Source organism: Rhinolophus ferrumequinum, chromosome 18, assembly GCF_004115265.2.
Source record: "Rhinolophus ferrumequinum isolate MPI-CBG mRhiFer1 chromosome 18, mRhiFer1_v1.p, whole genome shotgun sequence".
Lineage (NCBI taxonomy): Eukaryota > Metazoa > Chordata > Mammalia > Chiroptera > Rhinolophidae > Rhinolophus > Rhinolophus ferrumequinum.
In genome coordinates, this window is record NC_046301.1 from 22,597,581 (window position 1) to 22,611,336 (window position 13,756).

Here is a 13,756-nt window from a genome sequence, read left to right on the forward strand (position 1 = left end):
AAAAAAATAAATACCATAAGCAGACATAGAGAGGAGGACTGGGGCAGAGAGATTCATACAAAAGCTCTGTAGAAGAGATAGCATTTGAACGGAGCCTGATACAATAAAAACAAGACATTATAAAGTATAGTTAATGGTCTCGTCATAATGCTGTATAAAAAAGCTCCATACCATAGGATTTCCTTATAGGAGAAAAGATGCATAAGGAAGTTAAAAAGACTTAGTCATATTTCCAATAAGCAACTTATGCTCAAATTCCTATTTTGTGGTTGCCAAAAAGATAATCCATTGTTTTCCTGGCTCAATTATTTCTTTTTAAAAACCACAAAATTTTCTTAATACTGGATAGTGAGTTTCAGTAAAATAAGGTTGAAGTGTACCCTAAATACAGCCCTCTGTGCCTGAGCAACACAATTAAAAGAAATAATAAGCCTTCATCTACGTTAAGTTCTCTAACAAGTAAAACTCATCCAGCGATAACAGAAATCAAATCAGGGGCAACTTGAGGTGATAGCAGTAGAGACTAATTGCAAAGAGGCACAGGAAACTTTCTGGATTGAAATATCTATTACATGGTAGAATATATGCTAAAAGTCATCAAACTGTATATTTCACATGTGTGCATATGTGTTGTATATAAATTATGCCACAATAAAGTTGATTTTTTTAAGAGGTAAATCTGATTAAGCCAACGGAAAATCAAAAACCTAAGACCTGACTAATAAATGAACACAACTATGGCATTTGTTAATGACAAAGCAGCTGACTTAATGAAAACACTTAATATCAACAATGCACAAAAGTATGGTGGTTTTTCATAGTGAAAAAGACCAAAAGGCCAAAGCCCAAAATATGGCGATTTATGACCAATGGTACCATATATTTTATAATTATACAAATATATAAATATTTGGTTGAACAGTAATGATGTTAGAGATACAATAGAGAACAAAACACAGCGCTTGCATTGAAAAAACTTACAAGTCTTATGGGAGAGAAATAAAAACCATAGGCAATTTAAATAAAGAATGAAATTATTATAATATGGGTCAGGGAGTACTTTGGATTAATAATACCTCACTTAGGCTTAGAGCTGTGGGGAAGAGAGGAGTCAAAGAACCTTTCCAGAAGAGATTGCAATGTAGCTGGGAACTGAATTATTAATTTGTTCTATAAATATTCATTGGGCAGCAATCATGTGCCAGGACTGTGCTGGGTACAAGGTATACCTTAATAGGCAAAACAGAAATACCTGTTACCTTCATAGGGTCTAGAGTACAAAGAGGAAGACTGACAATAAAAAAATAAACTAGCACATGTACACTTAAAATTTGTGGCATATTCTATGATGAGTACTAAGAGGAAGACAAGCAAAAAGATACCAACTATGGGCATGATAATCTGAGAATGGAATAATTAAACTGAGTTCTGAACGATGAGAAGAGTCACCAAATGTGAAGGATGGAGATTTTAGGGAAAGTGAAAGCATGTACCAAGACACAAAAATATGACAACACATTTGGGTAACTTTAAATAGTTCAGCATAATTTGAGAACAGATATAAAAACAAGTTGATGAGAACTGAGGTCCTAATAGTAAGAGAAGCCTAATAGTGAAAGACACCTTTGTGCCAAGGTACAGAGCTGGATTGCTTCCTGCCCCCAACCCCCTGGGTTGTTTAAATTATCCACTTTACTCAAAATACTCATCACAACTATAAAAAGTTCATGAAATGAAAAGTCAAGAGCAATAACATTAATGTCACACGTTGAGAAGGGAAAACTCAAAAAGGAAAAGAAAACCAGATTTAGAGAAATTATAGGACAGTGAAAAAAGAGAACACCTAGAGAGATTCAGAAAAAATTGCAGTGGATTAAGAAGAAATTCAAGTGGCAAAAATTCGAACACAAAACTGACATAAAGGAACCATAAGAATGGTGATATCTGACTCTTATTATTAATATTGTGATTTTTAAATTATTAATTCAGAAGTATAGAAACACTTGCATCAAAAAATGACCAAGCCTAATATTATTACCTACATGTGAAAGAACATTGTATTACTACCTTCATGTAAAGGAAATATTTCCCAAAATAGCAACAACCTACCAATTTTAACGAAACAGTTCTTAAAGGAAAATCAGAATAGCACAGTATTTTAAATTAACTTTTGCTGCTAATTAATTACTCAGACAGGATGCCAGGACAGACTACAGAATACTTCTAGTTTTTCCATATACTCTATGCATTTCTGATAAATGGGAAAAGAATAGATGACCTGGCAGAAGGCTCAGACAATAATATGTGATTTACAGGACATGAATGCAGCTACCATAAGATTTATCTGACAGCCCTCTCCGATAGTGGACTGTTGAGTATCCGATGGAATGATTTCTAGTCTAGAAAGTCTACTACTGAGTAGCCATACACATTATTTATTTATTAGATGTTTTGGGTTGAAACCATTTTTAAATGATGCACTTCACAATGCACAGTCATAAATTTAGCTTTAAACCCAAGAAGGGAGGTAGTGTTATTGGAATGTATGTCAGACTGAATTAGGATGAGCGACGCAACGCTTTTATAAAGTGGCCTTGAATGCAATGTCAATTCTTTCAAAAATGATATTAATGTCAAATGAGCAAGATACAAACACTTTACACAACGTTAGAGTAATATTACTTGAACTATTTAACATTTTCTTTAAATTCATATAGATTTCTATTAGGTTTATACACATACACAACAAATATTGAACACAAATAAGTTACATGCTTATGAAAAACTGAATCTGAAACATGAACTTGTTCAATTTTTTTCCGTGCACCAGAGAATGCACCCTTTCCTGAAGAATACATATTCTTATTTTAAAGAAGTAAAGAAGATTTAAGTCATGTTTTGGAGCTTAAGTAGCTCTTGAATTATTTTATATGGGATTCAATATAGGAATAAACCTTAAGTGTATACATCTTTACTCAAAAACACAATGCTGAGTATTTTAAGAAAGGTTTTCAACTCTAAATAATTACATTTTGCCTTAACAATGTTAAAATTTAAATAAGGTAAACTATGAAATGGTATCCAATCTATTAATGATTGAGTAGATACTGAAAAATATAATCCTAGTTGAAGCTTTAAGAAAATACATAGTGATCTGTTTGGTCTTAATGACAGCAAACCAAATGTGATCATTTCCTCATTTCTTAAATTTAGGCTCTACATTCTCCTTTGTAATATAATAAAACGTGGATAATTTAAACGCCTTGTTAGAAAGAATGCAAAAGAAAAGTTTTGAATGAATTTGAGAAAAATAATCAGAACATGGCTGATTGTCATGAAATAAACAACTAATTTGTAAAGTTTTAAATCAAATTTGCAGATGTTAAGTTCATAAGCATATCTCATTATTTATGTGATTAAAAAAGAGTTTTTGACCTGATCTTTCGATCTTTGGCACTCAATCCTCTCCATCTCCTCTTAAAAAATTAATTAAAATTTTAGCAAGATGCTAGCTTTTCACTTCCCACCCTATCTCAGACTAAAAAAAATTATCAATCAAACTCAAGCCATCCCCACCCAGTATCTGCAAAATGTCGACTTCAAATTCAATTTCATCTCTCTTAAGCTTTCATGTAGAAAAAGATAGTTCACTTCGTAACAAAATAAATCACTCTTGTGATTGCCAATCTGACCTCTTTAAATTAGGAAAATTCAAAGTGAAAAATGTAATTATCACCCCGGAACAATCTGTATACATCTGGAGCTAATTCTGGCTTCATTTTTCACATCATTTTTCACACTGTGCTACATCTTAGAGATGCCATGGAACTTTTGAAGAACTCATAAAAAATGTGAAGTACTTCAAATAACCAATAATGTATTTTATTCAACTAAAACCTTGAGAATATCTGACTTTTGCAACTTTACTAAGTGAGCTTCATATCTCATTTGATTGGATTAATATTAAACAGCACTGTGACATACATGACAAATAGGTGTATTAAAACATGTCATTTTTTATCTTTTCAGCTTCTACTTTTAACTATGTAATTAATATACTAGATCAAATAGTTTTCTTGCATCAAGAATATATTCAATTCTTCTACACTAGAAAGTAAAATTTCATCACCAAAATTCACCTATGAAACAGTTTATCATTATAAACAGCAAATTCATACCACTGTGAAGAAACATCCAAAATTATAAGTGAATGCTTTTTAAAGGGTAATTTCATGTCAGTATAAAATGGCATACAGTAATTTCCATATAAGAAATAAACATGCAATTATTTCAAATCAGATTTTTTAATGGGAAATTTTATTCAGTCATCTTTTAAAGAAATGGAGTTTTCTTTCAAAAAGATTATTAAATTACAAAAACACAATTCTCACTGGATCTAAGAATCCTAAGCCCACTAGAAACATAACTACTCCTCACAAGTTCATTACAAAAATCCATTAGGTTTAATCTCTAGAAGTAATTGTTCTTATTGCATTTTATTGACAATACATAGCATTGATTTTTCACACCTTCTATGATTCTTTAATTTGTATTCATGAAATGTCCATCAGCACAGTCTAAATAAATTTGGCAATATAGGCACTAAAATGAATAAATCGATGCAAAGAAACATTAATTTTGCATTATCCTTATTCGTCAGGCAAGTAAACCAAAAGAGTTGTAAATGAAGGTCAAAGGTTTTGAAATGGGTCAGAACCCTTGACCTCTAGACCAATACCCTTCCTATTAAAAAAGGCTATTTTAAAGTTTTAAGTAGGGGAATTTACTACCAGCAAGATACCATTTTTAAAAGACGACAAAGAAAACTCACAATAAAAACATTCATCTGTTTAATTGTAAAACAGAAAACATCACAGGATACATGATTTTTACGTAAGTTTTGTAAAAATCATTAAAGTTTACCACATGAGGTATAAGGTTTCTGATCACTAAAAGTAATTTTGTTTCTAGGAATTTATTACTACATCTTATTTTGATGGCTGCCATATTTTTGTTGATGTTTTCCCAAATCTACTCTGTATGTCAGAAATAATTAGCAATGACAAGAATTCAAAATTATTTATCACTCATTTTATAACCTCGGCACAAAAGGGAAGTAAAACCATCATTCCCAGGGGAGTCAAGAGTGGCACTCCAGAAGGTATAGAAATAAATCTGATTCTATAACCTTAATACACACAGTAAAGAAATTTAGCCATCTCAAGATCATTTGATCTGGACATTTTTAATGTGACTCTAAAAACCTCTTTTTCCATTTCACCTATGCAATTTATCTCAGCACCAACTTCAAAATTATCAGCTAGTATCAAAGACAGGAACTAATCCATTTTCAACACAAACAAAATTATTTTAAAACCACAAACTCGAAATTCTATCATAGCAAAATTCCTAATAAAACAATAACTTACTTGCAAAATTAATTCATGTGGGAATTCAATTTTAATTCAGCATATATTGTCACTCACCTGTGAACATAGTAGCATAACCAACTCCACAACTGAACTACTGGACTTCATGCAAACCAGACCTATTTTAAAGAGAATTAAAAAAAATAATAATTACAAAGTAAAAAACAAATATGAGGGATTTGTTACACAACTTTGTCCAAACTGGGTTTTAAAATAAAATTTAACATCTTGCTAAGAACCAAATCTGCACACATTTGATGATATTTGATGAAATAAGGTACCTTGTAATTCCTTTAAACTTGGCATAAAAACCACAATTTTTTATGGTAAACTGTTTCATTTCAGCTTTCCAACTTCTAAAACATTTATTACGACTTCATATATAATGACATTTCACAATACTTATAGAAATGTGCACAACATATGCCATATTGATCAATATCATCTACATTTTGTTTTGGAGAGAGCTGATTGTTATACATGCAGAGAAGGGAAATGGCTCCCTGACCTTTGCTTTCTCCACCACACTCTCTCCCTTCAACCCTCTAGCTATCAATCAAGTTTCCATTTTGTTTCATGGCAGCAGACATCCCAAACACTCTTATTAGTACCTTGACCTATGACCTCACACTAAACCTTAACAGAAGTGCAAGCCGTTGTCTGTTATATATTCTTGATTTCTTATGAATTCATTTACATTTTCTCTTTTATGTTTCATTTCGGTTCACAAAACTATCTCAGGAAGGAACTCATACAGTTATCTAAAGAATTCTTTAGTTTTGATTACCGACAAAACCTAAAATAGTCCAAAGAACATCTGATAACCAGTATCTTAAAAAGCAATGCCAACAATTAAAAGCACCAAATTACTAAATTATATTTACTAACAATCAGAAAAATTGTTTTTATCCTATATTTTTCTAAGCAAACAAAAGTTTAGGCTCCAGGGTGTAACAACTAAAATAATTCTCGGTGGTCCTATACACGCTACAGAATTACCTTCTTTCTTTCTCCCCATTTAAGTTCGTGCAGGCATCCTAACCCTTTCTTTAATCTTCTTGCTCTATAGTTCTCTCTTCTTTCCTCTTTTAGTCATGATGCCTCATACCTACTGATGGCACATGTTGGTGTTCTGTATGTAGCCTTACAAACAGCATTCAAGTTAAACAGGGTGTTCATCCCCTTCGCTTTTTAGAAAACTTAGAACCATTTTTCTTAATGTCTGAAAAAAATATGTAATATAAAAGTGATGGTGATAATGTCAGCACTGACATGAAAAAAGGGTATAGAACATCTACATGTTTCATAAAGCAAGCAGGTCATAACTAGACAAAAATATGGTTTCTGTAGAGCTAAAACGAACATAGCTCCTCAGGCAAATGCCAAGGCTGAAAGAAAAGGCATGGCAATACTCCATCTCTCATTGCTGGTGTAGCCTCTGCTAGTCGGAAACCTTGTCACTTTTCGTAAAATGTGACCCAACTACAGGAAGTTCCACATACTTCAACTTCAAAAGCCACTACTTCCAGTGAGTAAATTCAGATCTTTCTACAACTAGCTTATTATTCCTTATTGCTCTATTCTAGAGGAACCAGAATTCCTACCAACTTTTCTTCTATGGCAAAGCATTTGGGCCCTGATCTGGTTCAGCCTTTTCTACTCAGATAATGAACGCTAACATAAATAAGGCCTGGGCCATGCAAAGTTAGGAAGATTTACAAGTGCTTTTTTTGTCCCCTTTACAACATTTCATAGGACAGTTCAATATTTATATACTTACAAAAAAATTATTTCAGTATTACAGTATTTCTCAATAATAAAGGTTAGCAAACCAGAAGAAACCAACACACCTAGTTGGATGTGAAGATGCAGCAAAGATATATCCACTGAACAATAAGTTGAGTGTTCAATGATAGTAAAATGTCAAATAACATTTTATAGTTTGATTAGAACAGTTTATATATTTCTGGAGTAGGGTTTTATAGATTCGTAAAGGATGGGGAGTGAGGCCAGGGGAATGCTTTATTAAATAAGAAAGAACTTCAGTGAGCAAAGGATACCCTATAGTAGACCTCATATTAAGCTCCCCGCCTAAATGGCACTGATACTATGAACACAAATATATTACCTTGGGAGTATGTCATAGGAGACAATCCCAATAAGGAACTTGATATCATATTGCACAACTTAATCAGATCTACTTTTTTTACCTGAATTTGTGCCTCTGGGTGACACTGCTTGCAAGTATGTAAAAGCAAGAAATAAACTATCAACCAGTAAATCTGTCTTCAGAGTTACAGTAAGACTGAGAATTATCCAAACGCTGTAAAACACTTGGAGTAAAGTTGTAAGTTGTTGCAGAGTATCAATTTGCATTTTACACACACACACACACACACACACACACACACGATTATTGCCCCAATTCTAATAATACAATTATAAATTGCAGACAGCAAACAAGGTTCTGCACGCTGAGAACTGATAGGCCCATAATCTGACCTCACTGAAAGCCTCCCAGTATAACAGTTGGGTTGAGTTTGGTTTTATTTTTGGTTAGTTTTTCAAAAGTATGGAATGTTAATCTCTTCAAAAAAGATAAACCCATGATTCCAAAGCCAAAATGTTATACTCTTCTGGAGTTTCTAGACCAAAGACCACTGCAATTTCTTCACCAGAGATTATCCCACCTCTATTACCATTGCTTTTCCTTACCACTAAAATTAGAACTAGTAAATGACTTACCAGATATCATCCTAGCAACATCTGAACTCACTGATCTATCTAAACTATCAAATATACCATGAAAAACAGTCATGAGCATTTACTATTTAGAACGTAACAACTTTTTAAATATATATATATATTTTTTAAGTCACCTTCAATAATTTACAGAAAGATACAGGGATGATGATAAACATTATTCAAAATTTTAACAAGATTTCAAGCATAATAAACTTAATTTACTCCATATTTTCCTGGTGTTGAAGGTATTGTACATATTTTGAATGAGCAAATATCTTTTGGAAACAACTAACTGTTCTCACGAATCTGTAAACATCATACCCATCTTGTAAATGCTAATTCCAAATTCCAAATAAACTTCTAGTAAGTTTTAGCTTATCATTAGTTCCAGTCCTCCTGCTTGACTTACATCATCACACTTTACTTTGGAAAAATTGGATCATTCAAAATTTTGTTGAAGAGAAGCCAGCCATCTTCTATCCTCCAAAATTGCAAAATATTTTCTTTCAATTTACAAACACTGAATTTTTTCATTTCTACGTGAACTTTTCCTTCCAATCATCTCCCTGTATGTACCTACCTGCCTTTAGTGTTTATTCTCTTAGAAACTGTACCAAGTAAATTGTGGTACAAAATTATCACAAATAATGGAAGGAAACTATCACGTGCCTTTTTGTAAAATGAGATGTTTCAGGTTATCACAAAACATGGCATAAATTTTGTAGAATGAAGTCCTTCCTGTTGAATGACCTGCTCAGAAAATCAGTTTCCTTTTTGTCCACAGACATATATTATGCAATAATGAATTCTTGAGTTTGGTAAACTGTATGAGCACTGTTCCTTATCTCTTTAAATTCATCCTCAGATGGTATAATAATTGTAAACTATTTCCTTCTGTCAGTTTTTTTCACCTATTAATTATGAGCAGAAAATGAAAAACTCTGAATTCTTAACTATATTCAGTGACAGCTAAAAAATGGCCACAAAGATGGTATCCACAGACCTCTTTTCTACAGTATTTGTCAACCTTTTTTGCAGTATTGCTTCCTCCCTAAAGGGCCATTTCAAAACATGTTTTAATTGTGCCCCCACGAAACTAATTCTAAAGATGTACTGTATAGATATAATGTGGTCCACTGAAGGGTTACAAACCCATTGTAATACCTAAGATATTTTTGCGCTCTCCAAACACCAGTTTTTGCTCCCATTGAGAAAACAAATTTATATCTTCTTAAAATATGAATACTTTGGGCAACGCCATAAGGAAACTAACGGTAATCCAATAATGATTTTTTTCCTATTATACTATGATTCTAGAAGCAATTCTACTATTCTGATTTCTTATTTATTATTTTAGTCCTTAGTATAATTGGGAATAATTGATGAGTAATGACAAAATAGAAAAATGCTTTAAAATAAGGAAAATTAAGATCACTAAATCCCATAATGAATCTCAGATCTATAAAAAGTGTCCAATGAACTCAAATACGATAATTTTAAGACAGAATACACTTTTTTAAAGTAAATTTTCCCTTGTTTTTGGAAAACCTCTTAAAAAATAAAATAACCAATCCTTATAAACGGGTTATAATTACTTGAAATGAGGGTTAATATCACTAAAAATGAGACAATCAGAAAATATATGACTCTAGGCTGATTTCAAATGAAGTACTATGTCCAATTAAACTTTTAAATCTAACTTCAAGTCATCAGAAAATACAAGGGATAGAGAAGCCATCAATGACATCACCAAGAAGGAATTTTGTCAGAGTGACAAAATATGTAACATTCTACAGAACAACCAACCAGATCCCTTCAATAGATCAATAGCATGACAACAGAGGGAGAATAGGGGGAAACTATTTGACATTAATAAAGACTTAAGAGACAACCAAATGCAATAAACTGATTTTGTTTGGATCTTAATGACAAAAAAGTAAATTACAAAATGACATTTTTAAAGATGAATATGAACTAAGTATTAGCTTTCATTATAGAACTATAATTATTAGTTGTAATAGCAACACTTATGACTGTGTAAGAAAATACCTTTTTTACATGGATTATGAATTATTTAGGAGTGAATCAACATGACATCTGGGGTTGTTTTAAATACTGAAGCAAAATAACGGGAGGTGAATATAATAACAATTATGGCAAAAGAAAGATGACATGGGTAATTGGTAATAGTAAGTCCAATTATATTGTACTTTCTATTTTACAAATATTTAAAGCAGTCATTCAAAAATTTTTAATAGAAAAATAAATTTAAGTAATAACTTTGCCAATGCCTGGTCACACAGTTAGTCACTGGCAAGGGCAGAATTAAAACCAAGGCCTCTTGCTTTTTAGTTTAATGCTTTTTGTACAGTGCCAAAGCTGCGATTACCTCCACTCAAAACTTTTATTTTATAGTGCACAAAGCCACCACGCAAAAAATTACTCACAACTTAAAATACATACATAACATACATTAAAAACTCTTAGATTTCTTTGCTATTTTTATGAACACAGTCCAATGAGTAAGCACTGCTTGAGATTATAGTTGAGCCACAGTACTTCGTCTTATCATTGTATCAGAATTTACTAGTAAAAAAATTGACCCAAATTTTAAGGGATCTAGAATTGGCAAGTTTAATACTTCTGAGTATCTAAAGTGATCCATTTTGTGGGAAATCTTACAAAATTCAAAGACCAAGTAAAAAATAACAATGTCTTGCTACATCAAGAGGCTATAATTAATACATTTATTTCATAGTAATGAAATAAAATATAGATAAGTTGTCACATCACTTTAAAAAATGTTTGAAATGTGAAGTATAAATAAAGAAAAGTCCTTTGATTTTTCAATTCAATTCCTTTCAAATTTTATTACTTCATTATATCAAACAGCCATGGCTGAATAAATTATATCCTTCAGTAGATAAAATAAATTTTCACCCAAACTTAATTATTTCTAAAACCTGAACTTTCTTTTTCAAATAAATTCAATGCTACTTTGACTATATGGAAATGAGATCAATCATCACCAACTCTCCATCTATCTAACCCCAAACATGATAATTAAATTCCTATTTTAGCTAAAGCTTATTACTTATAAACAGACCGATATTTCAAGGGACAAATAAAGTACTGATATCCCATAGTTAACACTTAGATACAGACAAACTATTAACCTATCTATACCTAGTATTTCGATAATATCCTTATTTTTACCAAAAGAGGGGCAAAGCAAGTTTTAAGAAATTCCATAGGAGATCTCCTAGTGACGGTTATCCAGCCAAATATTATAGTAACTATAGCTGTAAGTTGATGTTAAAAGAGAATGGAGTACAGATAATTGTGCTTTCCCATGATTTTTCAGCTTGAGGCCAATATACGAGTAAGAGTCTTTTCCTAAAACATTGACCATGGACACAGACAAGCCACCTTTAACAAACATCTAGTCCAAACACTTTGAATGCAAAAATCTCAATTCTAAATCATCACTGATGACAGTCCTCTAGCTTCTCCTTAAACATTCTAGTATAGGGATGAAAACATATTGATGTCAGTTGGTTAAGCTTCAAAACAGAACTGCTTGAAAGTTGTTCTCCATGGAACTAATTATGAGGAAATTCAGGCGTAGCCTACCTTCCCTTGGTTGAAGTACCCTCTTTAATAACAAGACACTCACTACATGGCAAGTGCCCTACGTAAAATTTAAAAAGAAAAATGTTCCAATACTTCTCATCCATTTCATAAATAGCATGGTTTCCAAAACATTCAGCCAATCTATTTTTGCATGCTACCAAGTTTGACACAATCTCAAAATACACTACTTAGAAAAGACCCAGTATACATGTACGATATAAGCAGGATAGAGTATAATGCTACTGTTATTTCTACTTGCTTGTGAAAATAATTCTACTAATAGAGATTAATCACACATTCTTCATTTTTCTTAATGTGTGGCAATACATTGTTGTATATATGGATCTTAAATTCAAGTAAAATCCCAGGTAAATTTTCCACTAATAACTGTAAAACTGGTCTCTCCAATTCTCTACTTTCATAGGTAATTTTAATGTGTTAAAAAAAAAAAAAACTCTTAGTTCTTCAGTTCAATACACAATATTCTGCTTCATCCAAATTACTGATAAAAAATGAACAAATCAGAATGAGACATAACATATCCTTTAAAAGATATGAGAAGGTTTGTCAAAAGTTGAAAACATAAATAATAAAACTCTATGCATCTCTTAATATCCATTTAAGATTTAATCTTGAAATTTAAATATGTGTGTGTGTAAATACATATATATAGATATATATGCTAAGTATATAAAATGAAATAAAGAAAAATCACTTACTTGTTCCTTCTATAAGCAGTTCTTGTCCATGGCTACCCAAAAGTGTCCGAGAAAGAAAAGGTGCAAAATCCACAAAAATTTCTCGCAGAAGGGGAGCTGCCTTTTCCAAAGCATGTTCAAGCCTCTCTGTAATACTAATATAAAGATGTTAAATTACCTGAACTATTCATTATAGTTTATCAATTTTCTAATTTTTAAAATGAGTTTTACATAGAAACGTAAAATTATGTGAAAAATTAAAAACTACCTAAAATCTCATCATTGCTATGCATACCATTCCTTCTACTGGTGTATCCTTTTTTCATTCTGTCCTGTATTGCCACCCCCAGCCCTGACAAACAACCTGGTTAACAACCACTCCAAACATCCACTCTTACTGGAAGTCTTAACTAGTCAGTTCAGAGCACTTGATGTTAGCCCTGACAGCCTAAACAAATTTTATCAAGTCTTCACCAAATTTGTCTGTTCACCACTAAACCATCAACACCTGGAGTTCAAGAACTATGTCTTCCTTTCTATTAATAACTTCTCAGCTGCAGAATAGAGACTCAATAAATGTTTATTAACTGAAACAATCTGTTTATGTTCTTTTTCATTAATGTCTATCTCTGTAACAACTTCTTTCTAATGCAATCTGAAAAACTTTCCATTTGAAAACAGTATACTTTACTGGCACATTTATAATGATTTCAATTTATACATTAATATGTCTTTGTGAGTATGCGTATATATTTATACATATAGTGTGTATATACATAAACACGTTTATACACATATACATATATATTTAATAAATTAAAAAAACAAGCCCCCTGCATTTTAGGAAATTCAGAGGTATCAGCAGTTTTAGATTCTAACTTACAAGCCAAACATTATACACAAACAGCCACTACTTAACTACTATTCACACCAGGAATGCTTCCTATTCATATTCCAGTAAGAGATGCGACTGAAGGTACCAAATGGTAAGCTGCCAGAAATTTCTACTGTCAATAACCATCCCTTCCCAGGTACTACCCATGATCCTATTCCTCCCACTTATCTCCTCGAGCCTCTTATTCCCCGATGATTATCACAACTGCAAGCGACACGTTACACGTGCAGCACTAAGAGCCTATAACTGTGCAGTGCTGTGCATTTCCCAGTTGTGGTAAGAAGGACCGAGAACTCTGGCCACAAGACCTCTTGTGGTGGAAAACACTCACAGAATTCCAAATGACAATTTGAAAT

The 13,756-nt window shown here is 32.1% G+C and overlaps 1 protein-coding gene across 3 annotated transcripts in view; it reads right to left on the reverse strand.

Annotated features, from left to right (window-relative positions):
- The window catches only part of LRBA (LPS responsive beige-like anchor protein), a 575,445-nt gene that overhangs the window by 406,617 nt on the left and 155,072 nt on the right, over nt 1–13,756 (reverse strand). For all 3 annotated transcript variants that reach the window (XM_033134087.1, XM_033134086.1, XM_033134088.1), the window contains 2 exons: nt 12,527–12,660; nt 5,487–5,548 (listed from right to left, as the gene is read on the reverse strand). In XM_033134087.1, coding sequence (XP_032989978.1) covers nt 5,487–5,548; nt 12,527–12,660 — 196 coding nt within the window. The remainder of the gene's footprint in view (nt 1–5,486; nt 5,549–12,526; nt 12,661–13,756) is intronic.